Source organism: Notothenia rossii, assembly GCF_949606895.1.
Source record: "Notothenia rossii genome assembly, chromosome: 10".
In the NCBI taxonomy this organism is placed as follows: domain Eukaryota; kingdom Metazoa; phylum Chordata; class Actinopteri; order Perciformes; family Nototheniidae; genus Notothenia; species Notothenia rossii.
The window spans coordinates 32,160,578-32,177,430 of record NC_136908.1 but is presented as its reverse complement, the minus strand read 5'-3'; the positions used below and the strand labels follow the sequence as shown (position 1 = coordinate 32,177,430).

General features: G+C 42.7%; 1 protein-coding gene across 2 annotated transcripts in view; it reads right to left on the bottom strand.

The window, feature by feature from the left end:
• LOC307023318 (uncharacterized protein) overlaps positions 1-16,853 on the bottom strand; it is a 51,575-nt gene that overhangs the window by 20,466 nt on the left and 14,256 nt on the right. The window contains exon 4 of one of the 2 annotated variants that reach the window (XM_079656525.1): positions 74-4,732. The exons of the other annotated variant lie outside the window; for it this stretch is intronic. Within the exon in view, the coding sequence (XP_079512651.1) occupies positions 4,667-4,732 (66 nt within the window). The 3' untranslated portion in view covers positions 74-4,666. Of the gene's footprint in view, positions 1-73; positions 4,733-16,853 lie in introns of those variants that run through there. 2 annotated transcript variants of the gene reach the window in all.

Sequence of the window (16,853 nt, the reverse complement as noted above, 5' to 3'; positions counted from 1 at the left end):
CTGCTAACGTTAGCTTTAGCCTTCGTTTTCTAAACATAGGCTATAAACAGAGGTGGTATAAGTATATATCTTGTACTTGATTAAAAGTAGAAGTACTCAGTTCTTGTACTTGAGTAAAAGTAGAAGTAGCCTACTCAGATCGTGTAGGCTACTTGAGTAAAAGTAGAAGTACTCAGATCTTGTACTTGAGTAAAAGTAGAAGTACCAGAGTGTAGGAATACTCTGTTACAGTAAAAGTCCTGCATTCCAAATGTTCCTCAAGTAAAAGTATTATTATCAAAATATATTGAAAGTAGCGACAGTAAAAGCAGTCATTGTGCAGATTGGTCCATTTCAGAATAATAGATATGATATGTTTTATAATGATTGATCATGAAAGTGTTCTCAAAGCTGGTAAAGGTGCAGCTAGTTTGAATGACTTTGTATATCAATCAATCAATCAATCAATCAATGTTTATTTATATAGCCCAATATCACAAATGTTACATTTGTCTCAGTGGACTTCACAGTTTGTACAGAATATCAGTATGACAATATGACACCTTCTGTCCTTAGACCCTCACATCGTACAAGGAAAAACTTCCAGAGAAAACCCACAGTTTAAAGGGAAAAATGGGAGAAACCTCAGGGAGAGCAACAGAGGAGGGATCCCTCTCCCAGGACGGACAGACGTGCAATAGATGCCGTGTGTAAATTGAAAAGATAATACATTTGCAACATAGGTAGTCCAAATGTTTGGAAATGCATGTGTGTATAATAGGAAGATGAATCCACGAGTATATCCATCCAGGACTTATGATCCAGGACCACAGCCACGACTCAAGATCCAGGACTCGCAATCCATGACACAGGACCGCAGGATCATCCATGACTCCGGATCCCGGCGTATATAGACACCAAAAAGAAAGAAATTTGGGGAAGCTGGGTTAATCGGAACATGAGAGTACACAGGTATAGACAGAGAGAAGGAAGAAGTAAGATGTCCCCCGACAAAACTAAGCCTATATCAGCAAAACTAGGGGCTGAATCTAATCAGCCCTAACTATAAGCTTTATCAAAAAGGAAGGTCTTAAGCGCACTCTTAAAAACGGATAGGGTGTCTGCCGTCCGAACACAATCTGGAAGCTGATTCCACAAAAGTGGAGCTTGATAAGAAAAGGCTCTGGCTCCCATTGTACTTTTAGAGACTCTAGGAACAACCAACAACCCTGCATTCTTGGAACGCAATGCCCTAGTAGGACAATAGGGTATCGTTCTTAAAGGTAAGATGGCGCCTGCCCATTAAGGGCTTTGTAGGCGAGAAGAAGAATTTTAAATTCTATCCTGTGTTCTATAGGGAGCCAGTGTAAGGCAGCCAGAACAGGAGTAATGTGGTCCCTTTTCCTAACTCTGGTTAGTACACGAGCTACAGCATTTTGAATCAGCTGAAGCGACTTGACTGACTTCTTGGTACACCCTGATAATAAGGAGTTACAATAATCCAGCCTTGAAGTAACAAATGCATGGACTAGTTTCTCTGCATCGTTTTGAGGCAAGATATGCCTGATTTTTGCAATGTTACGTAGATGGAAGTAGGCGGTCCTTGAAATTGATTTTATGTGGGCGTTAAAGGATAAATCCTGATCAAATATAACACCAAGATTCCTTACAGTCTCACTGGAGGCCAAATTAATGCCATCCATAGTTAATATATCTTTAGATAATTTGTTTCGTAGATTCTTCGGGCCAAGTACAATAACTTCAGTTTTGGTCGTGTTTAACATCAAAAAAGTTAAGGTCATCCACGTTTTTAAGTCCTTGAGGCAGTCTTGAATTTTATTTAGATGATTCATTTCATCAGGCTTGATTGATAAATATAGTTGAGTATCATCCGCATAACAATGAAAGTTTACAGAATGATTCCTTATAATCCTGCCTAACGGAAGCATATATAGGGTGAACAAAATAGGTCCAAGCACTGAGCCCTGTGGCACTCCATGGCTAACTTTGGTTTGCATGGAAGATTCATCGTTGACACGTACAAACTGAGAGCGTTCAGATAGATAGGACCTAAACCAGCCTAAAGCAGTTCCCTGTATGCCAACTACTGTAAGTGCTCTAGTCTTTGCAATAGGATATCATGGTCGATAGTATCAAATGCAGCACTAAGATCGAGCAAGACAAGAATAGAGACAAGTCCCTTGTCAGAGGCTATTAGAATGTCATTTGTGACTTTAACCAGAGCTGTCTCTGTGCTATGTTGTGTTCTAAAGCCAGACTGAAAATCTTCAAATAAATCATAGTTTTTTAAGTAATCACACAGCTGTTTTGCGACTGCTTTCTCAAGAATTATATATATATCTATAGTTGGCTAAAACCTCTGGATCGAGGTTGTGCTTTTTAAGAAGCGGTTTTATCACTGCTACTTTGAATGATTGTGGAACATAGCCTGATAATAAAGACATATTCATAATATTTAATAAAGAAGTGCTAATTAATGGAAAAACTTCTTTTAACAGCTTAGTTGGAATCGGGTCTAAGATACACGTTGATGGTTTAGAAGAGAGAATCATTGAATTTAATTGTTCAAGGTTTATGGCTGAAAAGCATTCTAGTTTACTATCTAGTGTAATATTAGAACTTACGTTTCCGGGAGCTGTTGATAACACTATACTGGTCAAAGGCAAGAGGTCATTGATTTTGTTTCTAAGAGTAACAATTTTATCGTTAAAAAAGCACATAAAATCATTACTACTGAGTGCTATGGGAATAGAAGGCTCAGTCGAGCTGTGGCTCTCTGTCAGCCTGGCTACAGTGCTGAAAAGAAATCTTGCATTATTCTTATTCTCATCTATTAATGAAGAGTAGTATGCTGCTCTCGCTTTACGCAGTGCTTTCTTATATTCATTGAGTGTAATATGCCAAATTAAACGAGATTCTTCAAGTTTAGTGGAACGCCATATCCTTTCAAGTTGTCTCGACTTTTGCTTTATTTTGCGGGTTTCGGCATTATGCCATGGAGCTAATCTATGTTGTTTTATTTTCTTCTTTTTCAAAGGAGCAACAGAGTCTAATTTTATTCGCAGCGCATCTGTAGCACTATAAACAACATGATCAATTTGGGGTGGTGTACATTTTGTATAAGTTTCCTCCCCTACATGCAGACATGCTATCGAGTTAAGTATTGGTGGAATCTCTTCCTTAAATTTGGCTATAGCACTAACAGATAGGTTTCTGCTGCAGGAGCTTTTGGCTAATGCTTTGTAGTCTAGTAACAGTACTTCAAAAGTTACTAAGAAATGGTCGGATAAAGCAGGATTATGCGGTTTGACTAATAGTTGCTCAATTTCAATACCATAAGTCAGAACAAGGTCAAGAGTGTGATTATAGCAGTGGGTTGGTTTATTTACACTCTGACAGAAACCCACAGAATCTAATATAGAGTTAAATGCAACAGTAAGGCTATTTTTATCATCGTCAACATGAATATTAAAGTCACCTACGATAATTACTTTATCTGTTTTAAGAACCAAAGCTGATAAAAACTCAGAGAATTCTGATAAGAATTCTGAATAAGGACCTGGTGCACGGTACACTGTAACAAATAAGATTGGCTGCAAAGTTTTCCAGGTCGGATGCGTAAGACTGAAAATGAGGCTTTCAAAGGAGGTATAATTTAATTTTTGTTTAGTATTGATAAGTAAACTTGAGTCAAAGATTGCTGCAACTCCACCTCCTCGGCCCGTGCCTCGGGCAATATGAGTATTGATATGGCTGGGTGGAGTGGCCTCATTTATGCTGACATATTCTTCATGTCTCAACCAAGTTTCAGTGAGACAGCATATATCAATATTATAATCTGATATTAAATCATTTACCAGTATTGCTTTAGATGCTAGAGATCTTATGTTTAAGAGACCACATTTAATCTTCCTGTTTTGTTGCACTGTAGTAGTTGTTACATTTACTTTTATTAGGTTATTATATATGACACCTCTATTAGGTTTTACCTTAAATTGTCCTTGGGCAGACACACACACCGTTAATATTGGATATTTTATTGGGTTCGGGATTCCTATGGATGACTGCCTAGGAGAGAGCGCAGAGAAGCGTATACTGCACGGTAGCTTGTGGATTTACTCCAGGTGGAACTAAAGTCTGATTTTAACACTTGATTATATTTCACATCATTCATCCACATCTGTAAAGTAACTAAAGGGATTAAATACATGTAGTGGAGTAAAAGTACAGCATGTACCTCTGAACTGTAGTGGAGTAGAAGTACAAAGTAGCAAAACATTGAAATACTTAAGTAAAGTACAAGTATCTCAAAATTGTGCCCAATTATAGTACTTGTTGAGTTTATGAACTTAGTTACTTTACACCAGTGGCTATAAAGATAGAAAGACTAAGCCTTGCACAGAGGCATGAAAATACATTTTCAAAATGCTCAACAGTGCTGCCAAAATTATAAACTGACTGCTACACAATTAAAATAAATGCTTTTTTATATATTTCTATTAGATGTGACTCTATGGCGTTTCTGTTATTATTAACACTGCTGCTTTAGTTGTTCTGACTGCTAAAATCCTCTGTTATTCCTCATTTTAAAGCCGATATTCTGTGGGGTCAGGGGGCTCGGATCCTTGTCACCTTTTTCATACCTGATGAGTTTGCATCCCTGTTGTCAATTTGTTTGGTTATCTAGGCACAGCTGTGTGTGACTCCCTCTGGTACACTGGTATGTGCTTTCCTAATGTAGAGAGCATTGATTAATTAATAAACTACACACTAATAATAATAATAATAATAACTTTTATTTATATAGCGCTTTTCAATAACCCAAAGTCGCTTACAAAAAAAATTAAAAGTACAGAAAGGGGGTGAACAGGCAGAAGACAACATATTGGACAAGAAAATTGAACATGAACATTACATGAACAGGCAAAGGACAACACAGGGGGGGAGCAAGCATAGGACAACGAGCAAAAGACAACATAATGGAAAAGAGGAAAGAAAAAGTTGATGAATGTATGAATAAGAGATGCAGCGTGGGGTGAATAAGAGATACAGCGTGGGGTGTGAGTGAAGTCAGTGGGTTGGGGGGTAGGGTAAGTTGAAGGCTTGGGAGAAGAGGTATGTTTTCAGCTGGGTTTTGAAGGTAGACAGTGTGGGAGAGTGGCGGACAGATTGGGGGAGGGAGTTCCAGAGGCGGGGTGCTGATCTGGAGAATGCTCTGTTGCCAAATGTTTTGAGTCTTGATGGTGGTACTGTGAGGGAGAGAGTGGAGGAGGATCGGAGGGCTCGGGGGGGGTTGTAGGGGATGAGGAGGTCAGAGAGGTAGGGGGGGGCTAGGTGGTGAAGGGCTTTATAGGTGAGGAGGAGTGTTTTGAAGATGATGCGTTGTTTGATGGGGAGCCAGTGAAGAGAGCGGAGAACGGGAGTGATGTGTTCACGGGTCCGGGTGTGGGTGAGGAGGCGGGCAGCAGAGTTTTGTACCATTTGGAGTCTATGGAGGGAATGGGAGGAGATGCCAATGAGGAGGGCGTTGCAATAGTCAAGGCGGGAGGTGATGAAGGCATGGATGAGGGATTCAGCAGCACGGGGGGGGAGGTAGTGTTTGATTTTGGCAATGCGGCGGAGGTGGAAGTAGGAGATCTTGATGATGGAGCTGACATGGGGGTCAAAGGAGAGGGTGGGGTCCAGGATAACGCCAAGATTGCGTGCCAGGGGGGAGGGGGTGATGGTCGAATTCTCAATGGTGAGTGAAATGGGTCCTGTTTTATTGAGGGTTGATCTGGTGCCTATGATGAGTAGCTCTGTTTTATCACTGTTGAGTTTAAGGAAATTGTGAGTCAGCCATGTTTTTATTGAAGAGATGCAGGTTTCGATATGGGTGAGGGGAGGGTTGTGAGGGGATTTGGTGGTGATGTAGATCTGGGTGTCATCGGCGTAACAGTGGAAATCAAGGTTGAGGTTGCGAATAATGTGACCAAGGGGGAAAAGATAGCAGATGAAGAGGAGGGGGCCGAGGACTGAGCCCTGGGGGACCCCCTGTGTGACTGGGGAGAGGGCGGATGTGTGGCCAGAGAGGGAGATGAATTGTTGCCTGTCGGTGAGGTAGGAGGTGAGCCAGTCGAGAGCGGAGCCCTCAACACCCTGTTGGCGCAGCCTTTGTAGGAGGATTGAGTGATTCACAGTGTCAAAGGCTGCGCTGAGGTCTAGTAGTAGCAGGATGTTGAGGGCACCGGAGTCTGCAGAGGAGAGGAGATCGTTGATTACTTTGACCAGGGCTGTTTCAGTGCTGTGGAGTGGGCGAAAACCAGACTGGAGGGGTTCATAGAGGTTGTTGGACTGGAGGTGGGTGTGGAGCTGGGTGGCGACAATACGCTCCAGTGTTTTGGAGAGGAATGGCAGGTTGGAGATGGGGCGGTAGTTGGAGAGGTTGGCTGGGTCAAGGGTGGGCTTTTTGAGGATGGGGGTGATGGAGGCAAGTTTGTAGATGGAGGGAACAAGACCAAGGGATAGAGATTGGTTGAAGAGGGTGGTGAGGTGGGGGATGAGGACAGGGAGGCAGGCCTTAGTTAGGGTCGTAGGGAGGGGGTCAAGAAAGCAGGTGGTTGTTTTGGATGAGGTGATGATGGCTAGGATGTGGGAGGAGTCAACAGGAGAGAAGGCAGTGAGGGGAGGGAAGGGCGGGTGGACTGGGAGAGGAGGGGGGGCGTGGGGGTTGGAGGAGATAGTGGTCATGGCAGTTAGGGAGCTGTTGATTTGTGAAACTTTGTTGTTGAAGGCGAGGAGGAAGGAGTTGCATAGGTCAGGGGAGGAGGGTGGATTGATGTCAGGTGGCTGGAGCAATTTATTGATGGTGGAAAACAGGATGCGGGGGTTCCGGTTGGTGCTGTCGATGAGGGTGGAGAAGTGGGCAGATTTGGCGGCTTGGAGAGCATCACGGTAGGAGGAGATGTGAACTTTATAGGCTTCGGCGTGGACGGTGAGGTGGGTTCGTTTGAACAATCTTTCAAGTTGACGGCCGGTCTGTTTCATGGTACGGAGTTCCGGGGTGTACCAGGGGGCGGGGTTGGTGAATGAAACAGAGGAGGTTTTCCAGGGGGCCAGAGAGTCGAGGGAGTCAGAGAGAATTGAGTTGAGTGTGGTGGCATAGTCGTCAGGGGAAGAGGGGGCAGAGTCGGGCGGGAAGGCAGAGGATATGAGCTGGGAGAGCGTGAGGGGGTTGACTGCCTTGATGTTGCGGTAGGAGATGGTGCGTTTTTTGGGGTTGTGGGGGGAGGGTAGAGGGGCGGAGAAGAGGATGCAGAGATGATCAGAGAGTGGGAAGGGGAGGGGCTGGGGGTTAGATAATGGTAGAAAGGAGGAGCAGACTAAGTCCAGAATGTGGCCTTTGGTATGGGTGGGGAAGTCAATGTGTTGGGTGAGGTGGAAGCAGTCAAGGAGGGAGAGGAAGTCAGATGTCAGGGGGGCATTGGGCTGATCCATGTGGATGTTGAAGTCACCGGTAAGTAGGAGGTGGGAAGATAGAGAGGATGCAATGGTGAGTAGTTCAGACAGTTCAGAGAGGAAAGAGGGGTGTGGCTTCGGGGGACGGTAGATTAGAACAGTAGTGATAGAGTTGGGGAGGGAGAAAGCAAGGTGTTCAAAGGATGAGATAGGTGGGAGGTTGAGGTTCAGTTCAGTGATGTGTAGGGATTGTTTGTGGAGAACAGCGAGACCACCCCCGCGCCCGGAGAGGCGGGGTCTGGCAGTGAAACTGTAGTTGGAGGGAGTGGCTTGGTTGAGAGCGTAGAAGTCCAGGGGCTGTTGCCATGTTTCACAGAGGAGAAGCAGATCAATGTTATTGTCCAGTAGCAGTTCGTGTATAACAGGTGATTTGTTGGAGAGGGAGCGGCAGTTCAGGAGTGCGAGGGAGATGGATGGTGGAGCAGGGGAGGGGGTACAAAGGTTGTTGAGGTTGGCAGTGCGGTGGATGGGGATGGCGGGGGGGTGGGGGATAGTCCAGAGTGAGGGGATGAGTGAACCGTCAGGGAGGTGTCGGTTGCGGGGGAGGCCAGCGCCCCGGTGGATGTAGCGGCGTCGGCGGAGGATCCCAGCGGCGCTAGCTGCGGTGGCAGTAGCAGCAGGGAGACGATGGTTGTTGTTGAGGCTGTGGAGGTCAGCAGCAGTGTAGATGAGAGGGCGAGAGGTTGGTGGTGTAGTAGGCTGAAGCAGCGGGAGAGATAGTCCAAGCAGCAGATGAAAGGTAGCAGCAGATGAGAGTAGCCAAGGTAGTGTATTTGCAGTGGTTATTAACTGATTGGCTAGGAGTTGGTAGGCAGTGAGATATGTGAAAGCAGCAGTGGACCAGGTGTTGGAGTGAGTGATGCGTGTGGTGTTGGTTACCCCAGACCGTCCCTGCGGCACCATGTCTGGACCTAGCTACCCAACAGTAGACGAGCTGGTGGGGAGTGGAGGCTCCCCGCAAGAACGCCGGCTGGGCAGCCAGACAGAGTGAGTGTTGTTGCTGTTGATGTACGGCGCACAACAGGTCGGACCAGGTTGGCACAATCACCATCACAAAACACACAGCCACTCACCCGAGTCCAGAGCAGCGATCAACACACCCAGAGCCAGGAAAAACAATCCAGTGGTGTAATCAGGTAGTCCAATTGTGACGGGAGCCAGCTGTTAGCTTCGGTGGCTAACGTAGCATACAGACCGGGTAGTCAAGGTGACGGAGTGGAGCCAGCTGTTAGCTTTGATGGCTAACGTAGCATACAGTCCAGTAGTGAGGGAGCCTATGAATGGAAACGGAGCTGGAGAGATGCACAACGGAGTGAAGAGCAGCCTTGGATCGGCGAAAACCAGCATAGAGACCCGTAGACAAAACAAACAAACATCCAGAAACAGTCCGGGGGTAGAAGCGGCAGTCAACAGACAAGACGCCAGCGTTGCTCTAGCACCGGAGGGACAGACGTGACGTGACACGACAGCGGATCCTGACCAAATCCTTTTTTATTGATCAAATGTTTTTCAAAAATGTATTGTATATTATATAAAAGCTGCACATCACAGACCGGAGTCTCTGCTACTGTGGACCACGAAGGAGGCGATCATTATCCCCATCCCCAAAGGCCCTGCATGGCATGGAAATCTCCTCCTCCTGGAACAATTCTACACCCAGCATATGCTCCCTGTGTTGTCCAGTAGAGAGGACATTTAAATAAACATACTCTTAACACCCTCGGACTCTGCGTTGTGTTTCGTATGTGTGATGGGGTGTAATGCAGAGGGGAGGAAAACAGGACACAGCAGATTGGGATTGTGGTGGAGATGCTGAGCAGTTATTTAATTGTTGCATTTAATTATTATTATACTGCGTGCTTCTTAGTTATTCCATCTTTTGCTGTAACATGGATCTGTATGTAACTCTATATTTACTTGTTATCTACCACACTTCCTTCTACATCATACACCATCATTATACATGGTGTATATAGGATATATTTGTATACATATCTTTAAATTGTATAATTTTATTTTTCGTATTTGGGATTTCTTTTTTGTCCACTCAAATACACTTGGCCCTTTCTCTTTTCCATGTGGAAAATGGCAGCTGCATATTCTGCTTTTCTCATCTGGCTCCCTGTCTGCTCATCTACAATGAGACAATTATATAATTAATTACTAATAATCATTTTAACCTGTTATTATCAATTTTTCACAAATTCTTCATGTAAACTTAAGAGCACAGCTGTATGTTGAGTATGTCAGCTTTGCTTGGTTCATCTTACTGGGGGGCAGCTACATGAATGTCGGTGCAGTCCACAATAATTTTGCAGTTGAAGGCAGAATGAATTTATTATTGACTCAGAATGAAGCACAACTTCATGTCATACAATACATTGACTTTATTTGTAATTGTGTAAAAAAATATGAATATTGATTAGCAAGCAGGACCTGCAGGAACAGAGAAGGGTGATGGATGGAGCTGGGAAGAGAGAAGAATAAAGAAAACAGATCAACTTTATTATCGGATATTACAAATTACATTTCAAAATAAGTTGCCACTCCTAAAGTTTTCTAGTATGTAAAGATGATTTCACATGACCAATGCAAAATATCACTCAATACATGTGTGTCTCTGGGGGGTGCATTGTGCATTTGATGTATATAAATAATATACCATAACCAAATACTATTACGTACAGTGGAAATCAGGTTGCCAGAGCAGGTCAGTCCAGTGTGCATGTTCCTCAGGGTCTCAGCAGTTACAGGTGAGGTAAAGAAAATAAAAGAGAAAAAGGTCAGTAACAACACTTTAAAGTAACAACACTGAATAATTATCTATTTTAATAATTTTCTCTCAGTAATCACTCAACTACTGTCTTTCCAACAAACAGATTGACTCAATCTCACTATCATCACAATGAAACACGTCCAGAAGAATGTCATGCAAAGCTGCCTGCCTTCCTTCCTTCGACCCTCCCTGAACTGCCTGACCTTTTAATGTTCAATGTTAACCATTTGTGCAGATAGCATTAAGTAGAAAATATGCTAATGTAGCGTTAGCCTACCTCCCGCCCCCTTAGCACCTGGTGGAGGGGGCGATAGGCTACTCTTCAAATGTTTTACAAAATACTTACCATCATGACTACTCTTACTGTTTAACATTTGTGGTTTACTTCATGTTAAGGCTAATACAAATGACAAGGCTAAGTAATGTAATGTAATGCTAACTAACATGCTCGCTACTAGCTAGGTAGCTAACTTGACTATGTTCCATGCAAAACATGTATATTACCTGATATGTTTGGTCCAACGACTCCTGGTCTTTTCATAAGACGGGAAGCGATAGAACGAGCAAGTGGTATGATCTCTTTTGTGATTACAACCTGGTACAAAGCACACAGGCATCTTGTAAAAATGCATTTATTGGAGCAATCTCTTATATTTATTGGAGGGAATAAATCAGTCTTCTTCTTCCTCTTTGCTTTGCGAGTCGCAACCAGTCTTCTTCTTCTTCTTCTCTTGCTTTTGGCGGATTGCAAACAACTTAAAAGGTGCATACCGCCACCTACTGTACATGAGTATACATCATCACATCATTCCAACTCATTAACCTATGTTCTAATCAAAATAAAATAAAAATATATTAATAAAACCATTAAATAAATAAAACAAAACAAAACAAATCTATGTTCTTTCCTCACTTAATGTTAAATTCTTTTTCCTACCCCAGTTTCACTCAAAAATTTAAACAGTGCCTTTCTGGTAGCTTTTACTCCCTCTCCTTTTGTTCCCAAAACACCAACCACACTCCACTCCCTCTCTGCCTCTAAGACTTTAGCCTTTAATTGTTCTCTTTCCGCTTTATAGATGTCACAATTTAACAATATATGTTCTACATCTTCTTTTACTGCACAGTTCGCACACTTGTTACTGTCACTTTTCCCCATGATATACAGCGTACTGTTCAAAGCCGTGTGATTTATTCGGAGTCTAGCCATCATGATTTCCTCCCTTCTGTTTCTTTCTTTATGAATATTAATTGTAATTGTATTTTGTACTTTGTGATAGTCCTTGCCTTTCTGGTCTTTCTCCCACCTTTTCTGCCAGAAATCCATCCCTTTCTTCTTAATGACTGCTTTTCCTTCTCCTTTACCAAGTTGAACTGGTAGTGTTATTTGCTTTTGTAGTGCAGTTTTTGCTAATCTATCAGCACACTCGTTCCCTTTCACCCCCTCATGTGCAGGCACCCAGCAGAACTGCAGATCTATGCCGCTTCTGTGCAGTCTTAACAGGCTATGATTCAGTTCTATGAGAATGTCTTCTCTAGTAGTTGTTGTTGATTGTATGCTTTGTAATATGGACAATGAATCTGTACATATAACCACCCTATCTGGTCTGACCTCTTCAACCCACTACAATCCTATTATTACAGCAAGCATTTCTGCTGTATACACTGATAATTGATCAGATGTTCTTTTTAAAATAGATATTTTAAAGTCTGGGATGTATATGCCAACTCCAACACACTCTTCCTTGTTCTTAGAGCCATCTGTATACATTTGTAGGTAATTGTAGTACTTTTCGTTCAGATACATACTTGTTTTAATTCCCACTTCATTTATTTGCCACTCTTTTTTCCTTTCTATGATATTCATATCTATGTTAGCTTCTGGGAACAGCCATGGGGGAACACTGCTAAATGGAGTTGCTTTGGCAAACGTGATATTCTCCACTCCATATGCCCTCGTTCTTTCCCTACTCGTCCAGCCAAACCCACGTCCCTGGAATTTTGCATATTCCCAGCAATCCTGTAATATTCTGTTTGAAATATTTTCTTCTCCACTACCTTGTAGTCTGACCCAGTATGACAGAGCAAGTTTCTCTCTTCTGATCTCCAGAGGTGTCTCTCCTGCTTCTATCAGAACTGCATTAATAGGGGATGACTTTATTGCTCCAATACACAGCCGCAATGCTTTATATTGTATTCTATCCATTTTTAAAAGCGATGTTTTTGCTGCTGCTCCATATACTATACAACCGGAATCTATTGTGGACCTCATAATTGATCTGTAAATGTCTATTAATGCTTGTTTATCTGCGCCCCAGTTGCATCCAGCTACAGCTCGCAATAAATTTAATACTTTTTTGCATTTTGTTTCCACTTGATTAATATGCATTTTCCATGTGTATTTGCTATCAAACCACAGTCCTAGGTATTTGAACTCATTCACCTTTGTCATTGGACGCTCATATAGTGTTAGCTGTTGGCCATCAATCTTGCGTTTGTTTGTAAATACCATGTAGCATGACTTGCTTTCTGACATTTTGAATCCCCAGTTATATGACCACCTCTCCACTTTTGTAATCGCTCTAGCTATATTCTCCATTACGTATGGGGCATTTCTTACCCTCATCCAAATAGCCCCATCATCTGCGTACAGAGCCGATTGTATGCATGTGTCTAAGCATGTAAATATATCATTAATCATGATGTTAAATAATATTGGACTGACTGCACTCCCTTGGGGAATACCATTTTCTATTTCAAAATAGTCGGAAATATCTGCTCCAACCTTTACTCTAAATGTCCTGTCTGTTAAAAAGGCCCTTACCCAATTGTACATTCTCCCTCCAATACCCATTCTACCCAATTTGATCAGTAACCCATCCCTCCACGTAGAGTCATACGCCTTTTCAATGTCAAAGTACACTATTGCCATTATCTCTTTCATTTTCAATGTTTTTTCCACATCGTTACTCACTCTTACTAGCGCATCCATTGTGGAACGCCCTTTACGAAATCCGCTCTGAAAACTACTCAGCAGCCCTTTCTGTTCCAGTACATGTGAGAGCCTACGGACAATGATATTTTCCATCCATTTACATAGGTGTGATGTAAGAGCTATTGGTCTGTAGAGTTACTAGGGTTAGCTGTATCTTTCCCTGGCTTATTGAATGGTAGCACGATTGCTGTTTTCCACACACTTGGCATATCTCCTTCTCTCCAGATTTTATTGAAAAGACTCAACACCATTTTCATAGTTTCCATAGGTAATTGTCTAAACATAGCATAGCATAGCTGGTCTTGTCCTGGGGCTGTATATCCTGTACCTTGTAAGGCTATTTTGAGTTCTGACATTGTAAATTCCACGTCCAGAGCCGATCTATTATCCTGTCTCTTCTCCTTCACGTTTTCATTCTCTGCTATTAACTGCTGTTTTTGCTGCCTATGCATATCACTGAGATGCTCCCCACTATGTACTGCTGCAAGTGTCCTTCCTAACATATCTGCCTTCTCTTTATCTGTCACTGCCAGCCTCTCCCCATCCACCAAGGCTGGAATTTTAATGGATTTCCTTTTCCCACTCATCCGCTTAAACATGGACCAGACATCACCCAATTTAACTCCTCTGCCAATGGTAGAACAAAATTCTCTCCATGTTCTCTTTTTTGTATATTTAATTGTCCTTCGAGCAGATGCCCTTTTCCTTTGAAACTCTATAACATTATTTTGCGTCATGTTTTTCTTTAATTCTCTAAATGCATTATTTCGCTCTTTAATAGCCCTGCTGCATTCCTCATTCCACCATGGCACCACTTTCTTCCTACCCTTGATTGTTGTTTTGGGTATACTGTTCTCTGCTGCATTCAATGTTGCGTTATTTGGCTTGTAATGACCTCTATGCTTCCCTCTGATGTTAGCAGGTGTACCGACTCCTCACACCATATCCTAAATTTCCCCCAATCAGCTTTAGCAAAGCACCACCTGGTTATTACATCTCCTTCCTGCATATATACATTAGTATTCATTTTAGTAAGCACTGGATAATGGTCACTTCCTACAGTGGAGCTATTCAAAACAAACCATTCGCATGTATGAACCAAACAGTTTGACACTAATGTCAGATCCAGGCATGAGACTTTCCCCCTGTGTACATCTACTCTTGTGCCATGTCCATCATTAAGGCATACTAGTGTTCTTTCCTCCAGCATTTCTTCCACTATATTTCCGTTACTATCTGTATGGTTGCTGCCCCATAGACTGTTGTGTGCATTGAAATCACCACACCAAACTTCCTTCCTATGTTTATTGCCTGCTATTTCTTTAAATATATCAGTGGTTAGATTTTTACATGGGTTGTATAAATTGATTATCCTAATGTTATCTTGTTTCCTAGGGTTGCAAATTTCCACTATAATACACTCTATATCATCAGGAGATTGCACCTCCCTATATGCCACACCATCTTTGAGAAACGTGGCACACCCTCCACCATTTTGACTATTAGCTCTATCATGCCTTATACAGCTAAATCCTGGAATGACAAAGTCTAATTGAGGTCGTAACCAGGTTTCTTGCACACATATTACCTCAGGGACCACCTCTAGCTCATATATATATTTCTTGAATTCTTGACCATTAGCTATGAGGCTTCTTGCGTTCCACTGTATGTGCAGAACCATGATTAAGGATCTAACCTCATCCTGATTTTCATTTTCCCAAGCTCCATTTATAGCTAACATTGCATGTATCTGATCTGCTTTAATATCTTTCATGTCTAGGAATTTTCCAGCTGCCTCCACAATGGCTCTGATTCTATCACTTTTCTTTTTTAACTGTAATGCAACATTTACAGTATGGCATATGAATACCACAAGATTCACCTTTTTCACTCCTAGAACATCATCATCCTCTTTACTCTTGGTGGCGCTGTGGGGTTGGATTTGAAGATTACTTTTTGGTGTGTTCCTGCCATTTTGTAATGTAATGCTCTGCTCCATTACACTAGGGGTCTTATTGATTGTTATTGTTCCCCTTACTTTCTTCATTGCTTCTGCGTATGAAACTTTGTTTGTAATCTTAACCCTCTGCACCTCTCTGGCCTCTCTCTGCACTTCACATCCTCCAAACGCAGCACTGTGATCTCCTCCGCAGTTACAACATTTAACCTTTGCATCCTTTTCACATTTTCCATACTCATGTTTTCCTCCGCATCTCGCACACCTTAGCTGCCCTTTACACTGCTGCGCTTTGTGCCCCATTCGTTGACATGCGTAACACCTGATAGCAGAGGCGCGGGAAGGTATTTTGAGTGGGGGTGCTGAGGTGCTGGACTCCAGTGAACACTATTACGGGCACTATAGAGCACGCACAAAAAAACTCCCCACACGCAAACACACAGTAAACCCGCGACTGTTACAATGAAGGCTCGATAATCAGCTCACGGGATATAGGCAGGGGTAAAGTGCTTTTTTTTTACGAGTGGGGAGCGGACCTCACCTCCTCTAGGGGGGTCCGGGGGGATGCTCCCCCGGGAAGATTTTTTTTAAATATTGAAGTTAAAAGCATCAATCTGGTGCACTTTGAGAGCAACATTAAGAGAACTATGGATACATCTCTCAACACCCAGATGAAACACAACTGTAAGCAGATGTTCTTTTTCTTTATGGATATTTTACAAATCACTCCCCTTTCAAACTGTATTCTTGTTTTACTGTCATATAGTATTTCATAATTGTTTTTCCTTTATTCTCTTATTTTTTTCATAACTATAATGATCATATGAAGGTGTGCCGCGGAAATAATCTTTTGAATAATTTTTGACCAAACCGTTTGAGACCCACTGAGATAACTTAGACTAAAGTTAACTATCTAAACACTCAGAGAGTCCTTTAGCTCAACTGAGCCTCTCAGTCTGAGAGGAGAGCTCTCCTCCAGCTTGTTGTGGAACAAACAGCTCCGTATGTCCGTTAGTGCAGCTAGCTAACCAGATGCTAACAACAAGGTCCCTGCTGCTGGCACCGGTCACTCTCTCTCTCCCCCTCTCTCACACACACTAAATGCGCTATTTCCGCACACACACAGAGCCGCGAGCTTGAATGACACAAGCACACTTTTATTTCCATCCAACTCTCTGATTGGTCTGGTGTCTTGCCTCTGTTGCATTCACTGAACACGGGAAATTACCAACCTGCCGTCCTTTCTAGTGTCTTGATGAGGTTCACGTAAAGCACGGTTAATGTATTATATTATTGAGGTAGAATTGTCCGGGGCTACAGAAAAAACATTCGGGGCAGGCCAAAATATCATTTTACCAACAATGTGGGATTTATTGGCTACATATTACACAGATTATGCACAGCTGGAGCAGCAATAACCGTCAAATAATAATTCAGACAGGGGAGCTCCGCACCCCCTGTCTGCCGCTAGGGGGTGCTGCAGCGCCCTCAGCACCCCACTTCCCGCGCCCATGCCTGAGAGGTTTGGGAATGTACTCCCTAAAAGTGAAGTTCAAATATCCCATTTGTACTGCCTTAGGTAATGTTCTCTCAAACTGAATGAGAACTGATAATGTTTCTTTGAATGT